This window comes from Populus nigra, chromosome 10 (assembly GCF_951802175.1).
Source record: "Populus nigra chromosome 10, ddPopNigr1.1, whole genome shotgun sequence".
In the NCBI taxonomy this organism is placed as follows: domain Eukaryota; kingdom Viridiplantae; phylum Streptophyta; class Magnoliopsida; order Malpighiales; family Salicaceae; genus Populus; species Populus nigra.
The window spans coordinates 10,666,118-10,681,351 of record NC_084861.1 but is presented as its reverse complement, the minus strand read 5'-3'; the positions used below and the strand labels follow the sequence as shown (position 1 = coordinate 10,681,351).

Sequence of the window (15,234 nt, the reverse complement as noted above, 5' to 3'; positions counted from 1 at the left end):
TATATATATATATATATATATATATATATATATATATATATATATAGGTACGGTGATGAAAATCAAGAACTATGATCAATTATGCAGAGGGTTAGGCCCAGAAGGTACTAGCCTCTTCTCAACACCATATCTTGGATCAATCTCAATAGGTGGTGGTAGTGGTGGTGGAAGTGGTGACCCTAGATGTCGCCGCCCGTTCATTCTTTGAAACCGAATGCACCAAGAGCGTGAGGAGCTTTTATGAGGGAAAGAACCGCAAGAATGGTGTTGACTCTTGAAGCGGTGGTGCTGGTTTCTTGAAGATGTCTCAAGTGAAGCAGAGGTTGGGATTCCAGTGGCGGTTGATGATATGACAAAGAAGAGGAGGAGCAGAGCCAAGATTAGGAGGCCGTGACTAGACAAGGTAGTGGTTGAAGAAAAAGGGTTCTTCATGGTTGAGAGAGATAGAGGAGAAAGGGAGACAGCGATTGTTGAAGAGATGGCTTGGAGAGAAATGAGAAAGGAAAGGAAGATGGGGTTAGAAGAAGGGTTTTAATGCGAAGCAAGAGACACATGAAGAACCCTTAATTTTAATGCGAATATAATTTGTCAAAGAACAAAGGGGGCCACTTTTTCTGGAAATCGACTTTTATCTTTCTCGTCAAATTAATTAGCCACGAATTTATAGGGTATATACTATACTGCTCTTCAAACCGATATTAGCTAAAATTGATTTCTTTATTTAAAATTATTTATATATATATTTAAATTATTTTGATGTGAGGTGTTAAAAATAAATTTTAAAAAATAAAAAATATTTTAAAAATAATTATTATTATATTTCTAAATATTTTTTTTAATTGATTGTGATGCTGATAAAAGAAATAAATAATTTTCATAAAAGAAGAAATTTAGTTTGTATACTTTCAATTTGAGTCATATATATTAAATTCATTTGAATAACTGGGTGTCGACCACTAATTTTTTTATTTTTCTTCTTCTTAGTGAAGTTGACAGAGAGATAATTTAATACTTAAATTATTTAATACTCTTCTATTACGTGGCAGGACCACCTTGAGACATCTCATTGCATTGTGTTAAAATGGTAGCTTGAAATTAAATACACAAGATTTTTCTTATGACCACACTTAATGATTTGGGGTTTGCGAGGGAAAAAAAAAGACGGGTTAAACTGGGGTGAACTGCATCATTCACTACTGTTTGTTTTTATGTTTGGAATCATGATTTGTGATTTTTTAAATTTTATTTATTTATTTATTTATTGTTTTGATGTATTTATATCAAAAATAATTTTTAAAATGTCAAAAGCTATTATTTTTATGTATTTTCAAACAAAAAAACATTAAAAAATAATTATTATTACATTTTCAATACTAAAAAAATAAAAAGAGAGGACGGGGAGTTTAAAATTCGTGTAGACCGACAGAAAAAATCAACTGCTAGTTGCGAAGGGAGGGTTGGGGAGGGTGTGTGTGTGTGTGTGTGTGTGTGTGTGTGTGTGTGTGTGTGGAGATCCACGCACATTCTCTCTGCCGTTTAATTGCATGGCCATATTTCAATATATATGCCTATATGGGATCAAAACGTTCGTGAACATGTACAGCTCACGTGGATCCGGAACCCTAAATCTGGGCACATTAATTAGGACGGACTGTCATTAGGGAAGAGGAGCTGGAGACCGCTGCCCGGACTACAGAGGATTTACTGTCTCATTCCAATTTCTTCACGGATGTTGCAGATAAAGTCATGGTCTTCGGATTCATGAAAGGACTGCATTTTATTATGACTTGATGAGGTCACGGGAAATGTGGCCTCATGCACGTCCCACCTGAAAGGGCCAGCTTCGGTTGACTGTTCATAATTATCAAACCAGTTACTTCAAATCTAACTTGGATTCGAAAAATTAAATCCAACTAAATCAACCTATCAAAACTCACATCTCAAATCATGAAAATAAAATATGATACAAATAAAAATAAAATATATGAAACTTAATTTATTAATCAATCAACCTAAAAACAATCAATTAAAAAATAACAAAAAAAATTAAGTCAAATTAATCAATTAAATTTACAATCTGAATCATGAATTAAAAGAATAAAATAACGTTACATAATTATTTACCTCAATAAAATTGGATAAAAAAAGAAGTAAATAAACAAAAATGATGGACCCATCAAATAAATAACAGACATCTAGGCTTATGTGGCCTTTAATTTTTTTTTAAATAAGATAAATAGTATCGTGTGCTAACATATATAGAGTTTGATAATTAGAAAGTCACTGGAAAGCCAGAGTTGTGATATTTCAATCAAAAAACTAATTTTAAACTAGTTTTCTTACCAAGGACATCTAAAAAAAACCATCATAGATATACGAATAAACTCAATCTTAGCTTTAACTAACTTCAAAGTTGTTCAAAAATTAAAAAAAAATCAATCTAAAATTAAAAAAAAATTAAGCTCAAATTTACTTTCACAAGCAGGGTCAAGGTCATAAAATATTTTACTATAATTTTTTTTATTAAATATAACTCGTTAACATCATAATTAATATTTTTCATGCACATAATCAATACCAGCCACCATTTTTCTCACTTCCATAAAATTCAGCAACCCTCTCGTTTTTCTTTTAAATCTAAAAATTAAAAATTAAAGTTTCATGCTAGTAGTGATTTTTCTAAACCCACGGGGATTTGGAAAAGTAGAAGAATTAAAGTTAATTCTATGTGCAAATTTTAAAACAGCTGCCTATTTTTTTTATATTTTTTGCTATGATCCCTTGTCTTTGAATTCTGTCATTCACTAACAAATTAAAAGCAAATAACAGCAAATTATGCATAATAAGGATCAAATTGAAGAGAAAAAAAATAATGAATAGAACATAAAAAAAAAAATTGGCACTACCCAAATCCGTAGTAATATGTAATACAGCTACAATGTACAATCTTAATGTTTATATATATATATATTAAAAAGTTGAATTTTTTAAATAATTAGTCTATTAAATTAATCTAGTGATCTTCAAGTTACTCTAAGCCTAGGTTGGATTAGATCTTGTATCAGGTTGACAAGTATGCTCCTGTTACAAGATCCAATCATGTTCATCTATTGTTTGATATAGAAGTTTAACTATGTTTTTTAAAAGTTTTATTTTAAATTAATTTTTAATATTTTTAAATTATTTTAATGCGTTGATAATAGTTTTTTTAAAATATTATTTTGATATTATAATATAAACAATCACTTTAAATTTTAAGGTAATAGTAAATTGCATAACTTTCTAAGTTATTGTATTTTATTGTATTTGAGAAGATCCAAATACTTTTCTTTTTTTACCCTTTTGATTTTTAAATTATCATCTTAAAAAAAATAAAGGAGTGTTTGAGAGTAGTAGAATTATTAAAATACTTTTTATTTATAAATATATCAAAATAATATTTATTTTATTTTTAAAAAATTATTTTAAACATCAATATATTAAAATAATAAAAATCACTAAAAAAATATATCAAAATAAAAAAATTTATCGAGTCTCTTAATCGCGAAACATAAGGATTACGATACTCTTTTCTCATATAAGATATTTTAATGAAAAACATTTTATATATAAGATATATTTTATTGATAAAATATTTATACAAAACAAATGCTCCCTAAATATTAGTCATGACTTGTATCAGGATCCACATTTTATCTCTAAATTTCCTTAATTACCCTCACCTAAACATTATAAACATTTCATTGCTTAATATTAATTAGGTCAATCAAACTCACCTTCTTGTTTCTGCCACACAAACGAAAGACATCAAGACGAAGAAACTCCCTCTCCCTCTCCTTCTCTTCCACCACACTCAAATTCCTCTCTCCAAAGTCACAATCTCCGTCACCCCAACAACCCTCCAAATTAAAATCTGGTGACAGTAATCATTTCCTGGTCTAACATTTGACTCACCTTCCAAACTCGTTTGGCTCGGTCTTTACTCACCTCCTGACTCTCTTAACGAGCACTCCACCGGCTACAAGTTCCTATCTTCCTCTCCTTCCTGACAATCCGGGTCGGGTTACATTTCCTTGCCCATCACGGTGTTTTGGTTGCTTTTTTGGAGCTGCCTTGTTGTTTTCCGCATGGTAGAATTTCTTTCTTTTTTTTATCTCTTAGAAATCACATACATCCATGCCTTTAGGGATGAAAGCTAGATTGGAAAAGGCAAAAATTCCTGCTTTCCCTACGTCAGGTTCATGCTTTTCATGGGATCTCTAATTGAGTTAAGGATCGGCTTTTGATTGCCTTTTGCATTTATTTTTCGATCTTCTGCTTGCTGTTTAATTGTAGATTGCATTCTGCTACAAATATCATTCTTAAATTAAACCACAAGTTGTTGGCTGGATTATTTGTTTCAATCTCTCTTTGTATTCCTTGTTTTGAGAAACAATATGACATCAATTATCAAAACCGGAGTCAATCACAGTTTTTGTGATCATCTAGAGTGTAAAATTCTGCTCTCGTTGGCACTTTTCACATGGCCAGCTGCACTGTGATCCTATTTCTCTATATAATATTCATGAGAGTGGATGAAGGTAGCATCATCTGTTTCTTGCCCAGATGACACCCTACGAATTTCACTGCAGCAGCGATAACTGTAGTTGATAAAGTTCAATTAAAAACCCTCAGTTACTGCTCAAATGATTAGATTCTAGAATTATTATTTAAAAATCATCCATTTTATTTTCACAAATATCAAAATCATTAAAGATTTATATCATAATTAATTTTAAAATCCATAAAATTAATCGAGATATATATACTCATTTAATCTAAAAAAAAGGTTCAATTAGCTAGCTTCTCCACCATCAGAGTTGGAAATATTTTGATAACTGGATGGAAGTACTGACTCTTAGGGTTGGAACACGACTCGGAGTTTTGTCTCACGGAATGGAGACTCGGATGAAACGATATGCTACCTTTATCAGTACACAAGACGGAAGCATATCAAACCATGAAGTGGATCCTCTGTGACATAGAAGCTACTGGTAACAAACCTGCTTTTGTTTCTCTTCTTGGAGATATCAGCTATGCAAGAGGCTGCTAATGGTTGTGGGACCATTTTTTTACTCAAGTTGAACCTGTTGCATCCAAGTGCCATACCATGTGTGCATTGGTAATCATGAGTATGATTGGTCTTTACAGCCCTGGAAACCGGATTGGTCCAATGCAGTTTACGGAACTGATGGCGGTTGTGAATGTTGGCCTGTTGGTTCCTTACAGCCTTAAATTTAACATGCCAGAGAACTCTTCAGAGTCAACTGGGACCCGTGCTCCTGGACTCGAAACCTTTGTACATATCAACTAAGACCAATTTCGTTTCTGGGAGCAGCCAATATAACTTTATAAAGCAAGATCTGGAATCAGTTAACTAGAGCAAGACCCCTTTTGTCGTGGTCCAAAGGCTCAGACCAATGTAAACTACTAGCAGCAAAAACAGGGATATTGCCCCTTGAGGAACAAAATGTTTGAGCACTTGGAACGTTTGTTTGCGAAAAATTAACAATGTTACCCTTGCATTGTGGGGTCATGTGCATAGATATGAAAGGTTTTGTCCAGTGTGCAACTTCACCTGCGGAAGCACTTGGAAGGGATTTCTCGTCCATGCTGTGATTGGTATGGCAGGACAAGACTGGCAGCCCATCTGGGAGCCAAGACCAGATGATCCACTCTTTCCACAGCCTGACCGGTCTATGTACGAACCACGGGGGCGAGTTCAAGGAGAAGCTAACACTAATTACTTATAATGTAGGGAACCAGGATGGACAGATGCACGATATGGTGGAGATATTGGCATCTGGAGAAGTTCTCAGTGGTGGTGACAGCATTAGTAAGGAAGCTGGAGACAGGATTAAGGTGATTGATTCTACTTTCCCGTGGTATGTCAAGCTAGGGTGCTCGTCCTTGGGGCTCTTTTGCGGGCTATATTTTCGGCTACGTTTCCCTTTCCAGGAAGCAAAATGGTAACAGGGACAGCTGGGCCTAGACTCCTGTGAAAAGCGAGGAGATCTGAAAGACTACGAGGAAATTATGATGCTTGCTATACATCATGCAGGACATGTTTCCTTGTATTTTTGGAGCTCGTGTGCGGGCGTCATTACGGATGTGCTGAAATGAAGCCCTCCTTTTTAGTCTAGGGTAGACTAGTTTTTTTTCAGAGCGGTTTTAAAAATCTATTTTTATCCAGTTATATTTTAATTATAATAGATATTTTTAATAAATACAACAACTTAAATCATAGAGAAATAGGTGAAGGATTTTTTTTTCATGAAAACATTTTTTTTATTAGTAGCATATTTTTCAAATAAAAACTAAAAAGAGTTAAAATAAATATTTATTAAAATTTTTATCATTTTAATATAGAAGGAAAAAATATATTTATTAAATCATTTTTTCGTATTCATGTGTTTTTTTTTTTTGGGGGGGGGGAATACTTTTTTATATGAAAACATTGTTTTTTTTTATTTAAAAAAACTCATCGTAATATGAAAAATAAATTTCAATTAAAAATATAAATTCACAATGAAAAAATTTTATAATGAAAAATAACAAAATAGATATTTTATTTTACTGAATATTCTTGAACATATTTTTTTTAAAATACATATTAATTTCATATATAATAACTAACAAAGTAATTAATATTACTATAAAATATATTATGTTATATTAAAATTATGGTGAAATTGGATAATATTTTAAATATATTTTAATTATAGTGGGTTTTATTCTTTTTTTAAGAAAAAAACTAATTTAAAATAACTGAATGGCATTATATATATATATAAAAAAGCCTAGCACCTCGGCTTGGGAAGATGGGCGAGTGTGCTTGATGTAAAATAAGAAAAGCTGAGCGATACATGGGCCTGCAAGACCAGACCCATGTGCTAAGTTTTTTTTTTTTTTTTATAAAAAAAAAAAGTGGACAACGGAGGATGTGTTGTTCATCCGGACAGATGACTAATTGTTTTTTAGCTCAAATTTTGACCACCTGGTGGTTAGAAATTCAAGGTTTGAGTTCTGGAATCATAAAAAATCATTTTACAATTTATTTTAACCCAATATTTAATAACATCTTCAAAACTTTATTAAACTTAATTTTAACTCAAAACACCATTCAATCAATCTAAATAACAAACTAAATAAAAAACTCTCTTGAGCTTTAATTTATTTTTTTAACAAGATAAAAATTTTAAACTCCTTTATAAAACTTTTCTTTACGAGACAAGTTCATAAACATCAAAAGTAATTTTTTTATGTATTAGAATATACCTAAAGAACCATTTTTTCTCTCCTTTTATTTTTTGTCTATTTTCTTTCTCTTCTCTCGCCACCGACTGAATAAATGATGCATAAATTGAATTTTTTAAACCAAATTGAAGTTTTTTGTGCTTTTTGAATAGTGGTCTATTTTTCAATCTATTTTTTTAAAATTAAATCCAATTTTATAAAATTGATCTTTATTGATCATTAGAATCTTTCCCGACACTTCACATACGCGAGAGAAGCGAAGCCTAACAAATAAATTGTTGCAAACATAACGTGAGAATAAAATTAAAAAGAAATAAAATTCAATGATTTAAAAAAAAGAATAAACAATGTTGTGCATAATGACATAATAAAATGTGAAGAGATGAACAATAATCTATAATATATAGTAAAAGAAGGTATGCTTTCAGTTAGTTTGTAGTTGTAAATGAAGCCTTCCTGCAGGTTGTTTTCGCAAATTGGATGGCTAAAAAACTACATTATAATTTTATATCATTCCTGTAAATACTAAATACCAATCTTTGTTCTTTATTTAGTGAGAACAAAAGCATTATACGTTTTTGTAGGAATATGTTTTAATAATCATTGCATTCTGTTTATAAATTGCTTCATCCTGGGTTTAAGACAATGGTTTAACTGTTTTATACAGTAACACAATCTGAATGTCACTGCCAATAGAGCTCACATAATTTCATGGGAGATCTCTCTCTCTCCCCTTTTGTTTTGTTGTCAGTGGAACATCAATAGTCCTGATTCTCCTAACCTGTGAGTCTGTGAAGTAGATGCATCATTGTGGAGAAATTATATGCCAAAGAAGCGAGGAATAGATTTTGTATTAACAGTATCTTGAAAGAGAAACAACACTTGCACTTTGTATACAACTGGGACTTGACAAAACTTGCCGCTGCAATAGCTAAACAGAAGTTATGTAAACTGAATTCTGAATTCAGTAGCTGAAGGCGATACACGCTGCCCGGTGTTTCACTTCCCAAGCAAACGGCGTGCACGTTGATTAGCTCCTTTCACTCGAGAGTTCAGCTCATCAACATCATCACTAAGGTGATCAAGGGATTTATTTTGGCTGCATCAATGACATAATTTAGGAAAATAAGATCAAAAATGTTTATGACGAACTTGCAATTGCAATGCACCAAAACATCATTTTTTTCAATCAAGAGTGACGTCAAACTGACCTGTCAAGTTCACTTCCCATGTCAATTGCCATGCCTTTTAAGTCACCCAAGATGTTGCTTAAATCTGAAAGTGCATCATCTTGCTTTCCCTTCTCTGCCTGGTATCATCACAGCCATTTATGCATAAATTCCTATATTACACTACAATTGAATTCTCCCAAGTTCCAATCACCAGCCAAGGAAACTAACCTCAACTTTCTGCAGTGCGTTTGTTGGTTCAGGAGGAGGTGTTGTAGGAGCTGAACGTCCTCTAGGAGCTAAACCCAGCTTTTCTCTTTCTCCTCTGTTGTATTGGTTCAGTTTGGAAGGTTTATCTGTAGCCAGTAAAGCAGTTCAAAGAAGAACACAAGGCAACAATTCTTAGAAAATGAAACAAGCCAGTGATGCTAGAAACCTGCTGTGATCAAAGGTCCTGTTATATCCCGGGTTTTCTTTGGCTTCCAAGGCTTAGAGAAAATGCCTCCGAGATTGTTTAAGAGCTTCTCACCCTGATAATACCAGTTTGAGATCATTAGAAGCTATCACCAACTGTTCGTGAAATGATGGAAGGATCCAGTAAACGAGATCAAAGAAAACCAAATGTAGAACCAAGAAGAAAGTCTTTTCAAAACAGTCATATATGCTCTTCAATGGTAATCCATTACCAGGTAATGTTTCTTTATAAACGGTAAAGCAAAATAAAAGCTTCCTTTCTTTTTACATCTGTATTTTTTTTTCTGGGTGAGTTGACCTCGTTTTAGTTTCTTGAGCCAACAGACTACTGTAATAGAATGACAGATTATCTTTATAGAATTTAAAAATCATGCCTTGCGTATGCAACATATCTTCAAGGTATGCTTTCTTTCTACAAAATTTTTCTCACATCTAATCAAGCAAATAATGAGTTCAATCCTTATCTAACTGAACTGATGCCTCATAAACGTACTCTCTTATGCAAGTTAAGGACCAAAAAGCCATGAGGGGGCCATGGCCAAAATTTTGCATCCCTTGCAAACGTTTTTCCTTCCAATAAGCATATGCTGAATTGCATGAAATTTATGTAGAAAAAATCCTTGGTCTTGTTATCAAATTCAACTGAAACAGAATTATCTTCATACAAGCATATAAGAAAAGGCCCTGTTGATGACATAAATATACACATTGCTCAACCTAACATGATACATTATGGATTTGCTCTTGCATAGAATCAGATAACACGGAACTTTCGTAAGTACTGATCCAAGGTAGGCGGAATTAACCAAAATGAACCAAGTCTAAACTCTGGAGATAATAAGACAAGAATTATTACCATCACCTTCTCTCCAATCTTTTTAAAATAAAACAACCATCAGTTTTCCACCTCGACTAATGCAATTCCTATTAACAGTCGAACGAACAATGATTTCATAACAACGCATTGAGCTTACCTTACCGAGATCCTTATCCATATCAACAGCCATGTTGTGGGTCCTGGTGATTTGTTCACCCTGAGCATGCAACATCTCAAGAGTCCTTGTAGCATCTTGTCTGATATCTTCGGCAATCCTGAGGCAGTTATTAACACTCTTTGTTGTCTCCTCAGCCTTGTAGGTAGCATATTTCTCCAGTTCTTGAACACTTTGGTTCTCTAGCCCTCCTGAGTCACGGAAATCGTTCTTGTATCCGTCTCTATCATCAAAAGCATCATTGGGGACATTAAGTATGGGCTCAGAAGAAGTTCGTTTTCCGTGATGAAGTGTTTGCTTGGCATTGGATTCATCATCTGAATCAAAAGGGTTAGAGGTAAAAGAGGCTGGAGGGTTCACTGAACTTTGCTTGGTAGGTTTATTATTTGCAGGTGATTTCCTAAATCCAAACATTTTGACTATGAGCAAAACTTGTGCACGTCAATTGGACAGTTGATTGGTTGGAAGTGCAAAACCCAAGAAAAGGGTACAATGGTATCCGCGTGAAACTTCAATCCTGATACCTAAACATAAACCATGTCAGTCAGCTGTAATGGCAATGGAGATTTTTCTTCCCAATCTATTTTATTTTCTTTACTAAGAAAATGTTTCAGGATGCTAACAGCATATTTGCCAACCATTAGTATTAAATCTCAAGCCAAGCACAAACATTAAAAACACCCAGAAATCAATTACCAACATAACTCCAATTAACATAAATAGATGAGAGAAAGAAAGAGAGAACCAGAATTTTGCAAGAAATTAAAGTTAACAAATATGAATGGGTCGTAGATTTGATAAGAAGAAAAAAAACGGAGGAACCACTGAAAATGGAATCCCAACTCCTCCTTTTTGGTTATCTTGGGTCTTGAACACAACAACGAAAGAAAGATGCCAAATTAATGAAACGAAAAACGGAATTTATCCCTGAAGAGTGAAGATTAACGCTCCAAATAATCAAAACTAGAATCTCTCAATCTTATCCAGAAAATAAGGCAATCAGATCAAGAACCGTACGGGCTGCAATAAGCAAGATAAGCATGAGGGAAAAAAATCATCTTGCTTCGAAGTAATGCAAGATGGACAATTCAAAAGAACATCACATTAAAAAGTGGAACTAAAGAAGGGAAAGAGATCAAAGAATGGGTACCTGAGATCAGAATGAAGAATGAGAGCAGCAATTATAATTCCTTTTCCAATTGCCAAGAGAAGTTTCACGTAAAGCCCGTGGATGCGAATCAAAGAATGGTTACCTGAAAACAAACTCCTCCCTTCTAATAGAAAGAGAGAGATTTTGGTAAAATATTGTTTGCCTATCTGTCTATGTTTGAATGAATCAAACAGATGGGAGGCGCTGCGTAAAATAAGAAAGGCTAAAATCTCGTTTTCATGGAGGAAGAAAGAGTCTACTTTTGTTATGATAAGAGCCCCCCTCTCAATTTTTAGACCGTTGGGATCCTTTTGTCCTTTTCTCCCGTGAGTTCTCCTTGAAAAACTAGTTTGGTGGTCAAAGTCCATTTGGAAGTCTCTAACCAGGCCCATTGTTTTTTTCAAATTTCGTTTTCTATTGGATCAAGCCCAACTGGTTGTTGGCGTAAGAAGGGGGATACGGGTATGGGCCTAAGTGGGCTTACTCAACAGCACGCATCTAAAACCGAAACCCCACTCCCTCTCACTCTCTAGTCTCTACCATCGATATTTCCCTCGTCTTGAACTTGGAGGAAAGCTCTCACACGAGAAAAAACCAAAACCCCACTCTCTCTTTCAGCAATCCATCTAAAAAAGAGCAGAGAACGACAACAATTCATGGCTGCTTTACCATTCTCTGCGGCTCAATTGAAATTCAGTTTCAGGCTCCACATGTGTTTCAGGCTTCAACTACCGAGCCAGCCATTCAAATCTATTATTTTCTAGAACCCCACGATTTTTCAATCGTTCAAGAAGAAGAAACTTGTCTTTCAAAAACATTGCTAGAGACGAAAGGCAAGAATTGAAAGATCCCACAGTCAATGGGGAAGGTTCTTGTTGTACTACTCGAAAGCTTCTTCCCTTTCTAGTCTATTTAGCGTTCTCTCATTCAACAGCATGTACTGATATTGCGCATGTGCTTTTATACTGTGTTTGCAGCTTCTTTAGATACCTTTGAACCTGATTCAGCATCTATTGCAGCCAACATTAAATACCATGCAGAATTCACACCATCATTTTCTCCAGAACTGCAGAGAGCGTTCGCGATTCGTTAATCATAAATTGGAATGCCACATGTGAGAAGATGAATGTAAAGCAGGCATATTATCTGTCTATGCAGTGCTTACAGGTTCAGTACTGTTGGTTTTCTGGTGGCCACAACTATTGAAAACCAATGCTGCTATGCTAGTTTGGTTTTTACTTGCAGTGCTGATGATTTGTTATGTACTGTGTTCTTTATTTTGCAGGGTAGAGCATTGCTAAATGCCATTGGAAACTTGGAGCTTTCAGGAGCCTATGCTGATGCTTTGAGAAAGTTGGAGGATGTAGCCGCCGGACAAGTAAGATATTTTTATTATATTTTTTTTCAGTCATCATGGCTGATAACTGCTTACTTTATGCCAAGTCTCCAGATTTATGAGTGTGATATGAAGTTGGATTTTCTTAACTCAAGATACTTTTTTTTTTGCTTGAGAACGAATTTTTCATTGATCAAAATATACTTAAGCAAATTGCTTAAAAGGTTTGTACAATATACAAACACCACAATACAAACAAAAGCAAACTGCTGAAAGTTTCAGCTCTTGCAAAGAGCATCATATCCGGGATTTACAATAGCTTTCTGTAGAATTCTTATTTTGTGAAGTCTAGGTCGAACAAAGCTGGAAATTCTATCAGACTACCAGCACTGAATTATCCTGCACTGGGGGTATGGACTCAGGTCCAACTATGGCTTGTTCAAACATCTCATCACAAAATAAGGCAAGTTGTATGCGTGCTTCTGTCCAGATATTTTCACAGCACCTCAGTAATATTTGTGCTGGTTAGGAACGGTTTATTATTGTCATTATTAATATTTCTAATGCCAAAGCTGATGGTTCCAATTGATGATTTGTTGTGATCAGATTTGCTACATATTGGACCCCGGGGATGAATCTGTAGAGGGTAAGACACTAGGGTTGAAGCAACAATATACACTATGCTCTGCATCTCTCCAAGACATAATTGCTCACTTTGAAAGGAGATCAGGGAAGCCTGTGAAATGGGAAAATTTTGCAGTGCAAATGAATGACACTTGTCCAACACTTTGCATCTCGGAGCTGATAAGAATTTTGATGGATTGGAAGGGTTTGAGCTGGAAGGAAGCATAAGCTATTACTCAGAGGTACTTCCCAGCATGGGTTTTGCACTTATGTGGCTACCAGTTGTGCAGTAACTAAACTATGCTTGTTTCACAATGTATGTCACGCCTATGTGTGTGCACATTTGCATGCACATGAATTATAGTTGATCCATACAAAGATCAACATTTCACAAAAAAAGTTTTATACAAAATCATTACATTCTCGGAAAAATTAGTTGCACTATATGCTGGCTTCTATTTGTGGTTGCTAATATTTCCTCGGACCTTTTGATACACGCAGAACTTTTGTATGCACAAATCACACAGTTCTACCTGAGGCTCTGGAGAAATGGAGTTTAGACCTTTTCAGGAACTGCTGCCTCGGCATGTTAAGATCACTAGGATGATTGATGAAGAGGTAATATTAGAAAGACATGGAGATTTTGTGTCAGATCAATTTTTTTCTTCTGTTATGTTTTCATATCTTCCATGTGTTATCCAGCTGATTCATGCCATAGTTGTGGAGTATGGCGCTGAGGATCTCAACTTGTTGCGGAAAAATCTAAAGCAAACGAGAATTTTTTATAACATCGGGTTGCCTGAGTCAGTTAGAGAATTGTTAGTTAAACTAGAAAGTTCTGCTGTTGACTCCATAGAGGATGTTGAAGTCTCAGATGAAGAAATTGAATCTACTGATGAAGAACAGTCTGAACAATAGGAAATTGATGAGACAAATGAGGCGACATTTGAACCATATCCAAAACTGCCAAAGATGGTCCAGGTGGCTAATCTATGTCTTCAGTAAATGGAGCTGCTGAGATTCACAGTGAAATAGTAAAAATTGAAGTATTTAATGAGTTCTATAAGGAAACAGAAATTGCATGCTATTCTCTTCCTCATATCACTTTCTCATGAAATTGAAGCGCTGCTATTTTTTCTAGGACTACTGTGCATTGAATGTTCTTCATGACAAAAGTAATTCCAGTATCCATAACTTTTTGACAGTTGTGTCGTGAGAATTTTCAGAATAAAACAAATGGGGCGACACCAAGAAGATGGATTCGTTTTGCAATCCAGAACTAAGTAAAATCATAACCAAGTACTATAACAGATAACTGGGTCATAAACACTTGGAAACTGTCGACCCATGGAAAGGTAAATTGCTATTTGCTACGTTACAGCCTACAGGTTGCAGTGTGCTCAACTTAGATATCTGGTGACATTCAAATTGGGATTTCACTTGAATGCATTTTCACAAGCGCATGTTTTAAATGTCCCAATATTGCATGACACGAGGCATTCCATCTACATTTTGGGACCACTAAATTTGACCTCGTCAGTTTCGCACACATCATATTTTGACAGACAAGTGTGAGTTTTTGCAGTTTTCTTATTACGAGGACCTTCAATCTTAATGGATGGAAGCAAAAAGAAGAAACAAGATCAAGGTTGCGGCCTTTCTTTAAGAAAAGACTGGATATATTGTCAATCCTGATGCAATGTTTGATGTACAGGTTATTTCCTGCCTGTCATTTCCTAGATCTGTCTCTGCCTTATCCGATTATACAACTCTGGAGGAAGCAGTTTTTGGTCCTTTTGTACATGGCTCTTGATTTCTGGTTTCTGGCACTAAAGAGTTCCGAGTAAAACGTGGGCACTTATGTTGAAAGGTTGGGAATGATGACGGTTAATGGTGATAACAGGCAGTGTCTTGAGTTTTATTTGTCTCACTTTTGTTCATATCGGTGATGTTGAGCAGAAAAGAAAGGACATCTTTAAAGATAACCTCTTCATATTTATATTATTTATAAATGAAAAATATATTGAGTCTACAAATAATAACTCTAATTCTCAGGTTAGGTGCATACACGAATACAAGCGGCAGTTACTGAATATAATGGGAATTGTTTATTGCTATAAGAAAAATGAAAGAAATGGTTTCTGAGGGAAGAAAGGCAAAGTATGTTCTGTTCCTAGGGTATATATATTTGGA

The 15,234-nt window shown here is 34.6% G+C and overlaps 1 protein-coding gene and 2 pseudogenes across 2 annotated transcripts; 2 read left to right on the top strand and 1 right to left on the bottom strand.

Annotated features, from left to right (window-relative positions):
- Positions 1-261: 261 nt before the first annotated feature.
- Positions 262-6,058, top strand: LOC133705293 (probable inactive purple acid phosphatase 2; annotated as a pseudogene).
- Positions 6,059-8,115: 2,057 nt separating this feature from the next.
- Positions 8,116-11,373, bottom strand: LOC133704830 (putative SNAP25 homologous protein SNAP30). 2 transcript variants are annotated; one of them, XM_062129849.1, is made up of 6 exons: positions 11,082-11,373; positions 9,914-10,448; positions 8,902-8,995; positions 8,697-8,821; positions 8,508-8,605; positions 8,116-8,395 (listed from the first exon to the last, which is right to left on the bottom strand). In XM_062129849.1, the coding sequence occupies exons 2-6, from the start codon at positions 10,343-10,345 to the stop codon at positions 8,296-8,298; spliced, it is 849 nt and encodes a 282-aa protein (XP_061985833.1). In that variant the 5' UTR covers positions 10,346-10,448; positions 11,082-11,373; the 3' UTR covers positions 8,116-8,295. The 2 variants fall into 2 exon arrangements, with proteins under 2 accessions (XP_061985833.1, XP_061985832.1); XM_062129848.1 differs by having other exon boundaries at positions 9,914-10,455; positions 11,082-11,372.
- LOC133705292 (alpha-1,4 glucan phosphorylase L-2 isozyme, chloroplastic/amyloplastic-like) lies at positions 11,074-15,060 on the top strand (annotated as a pseudogene).
- Positions 15,061-15,234: the final 174 nt, after the last annotated feature.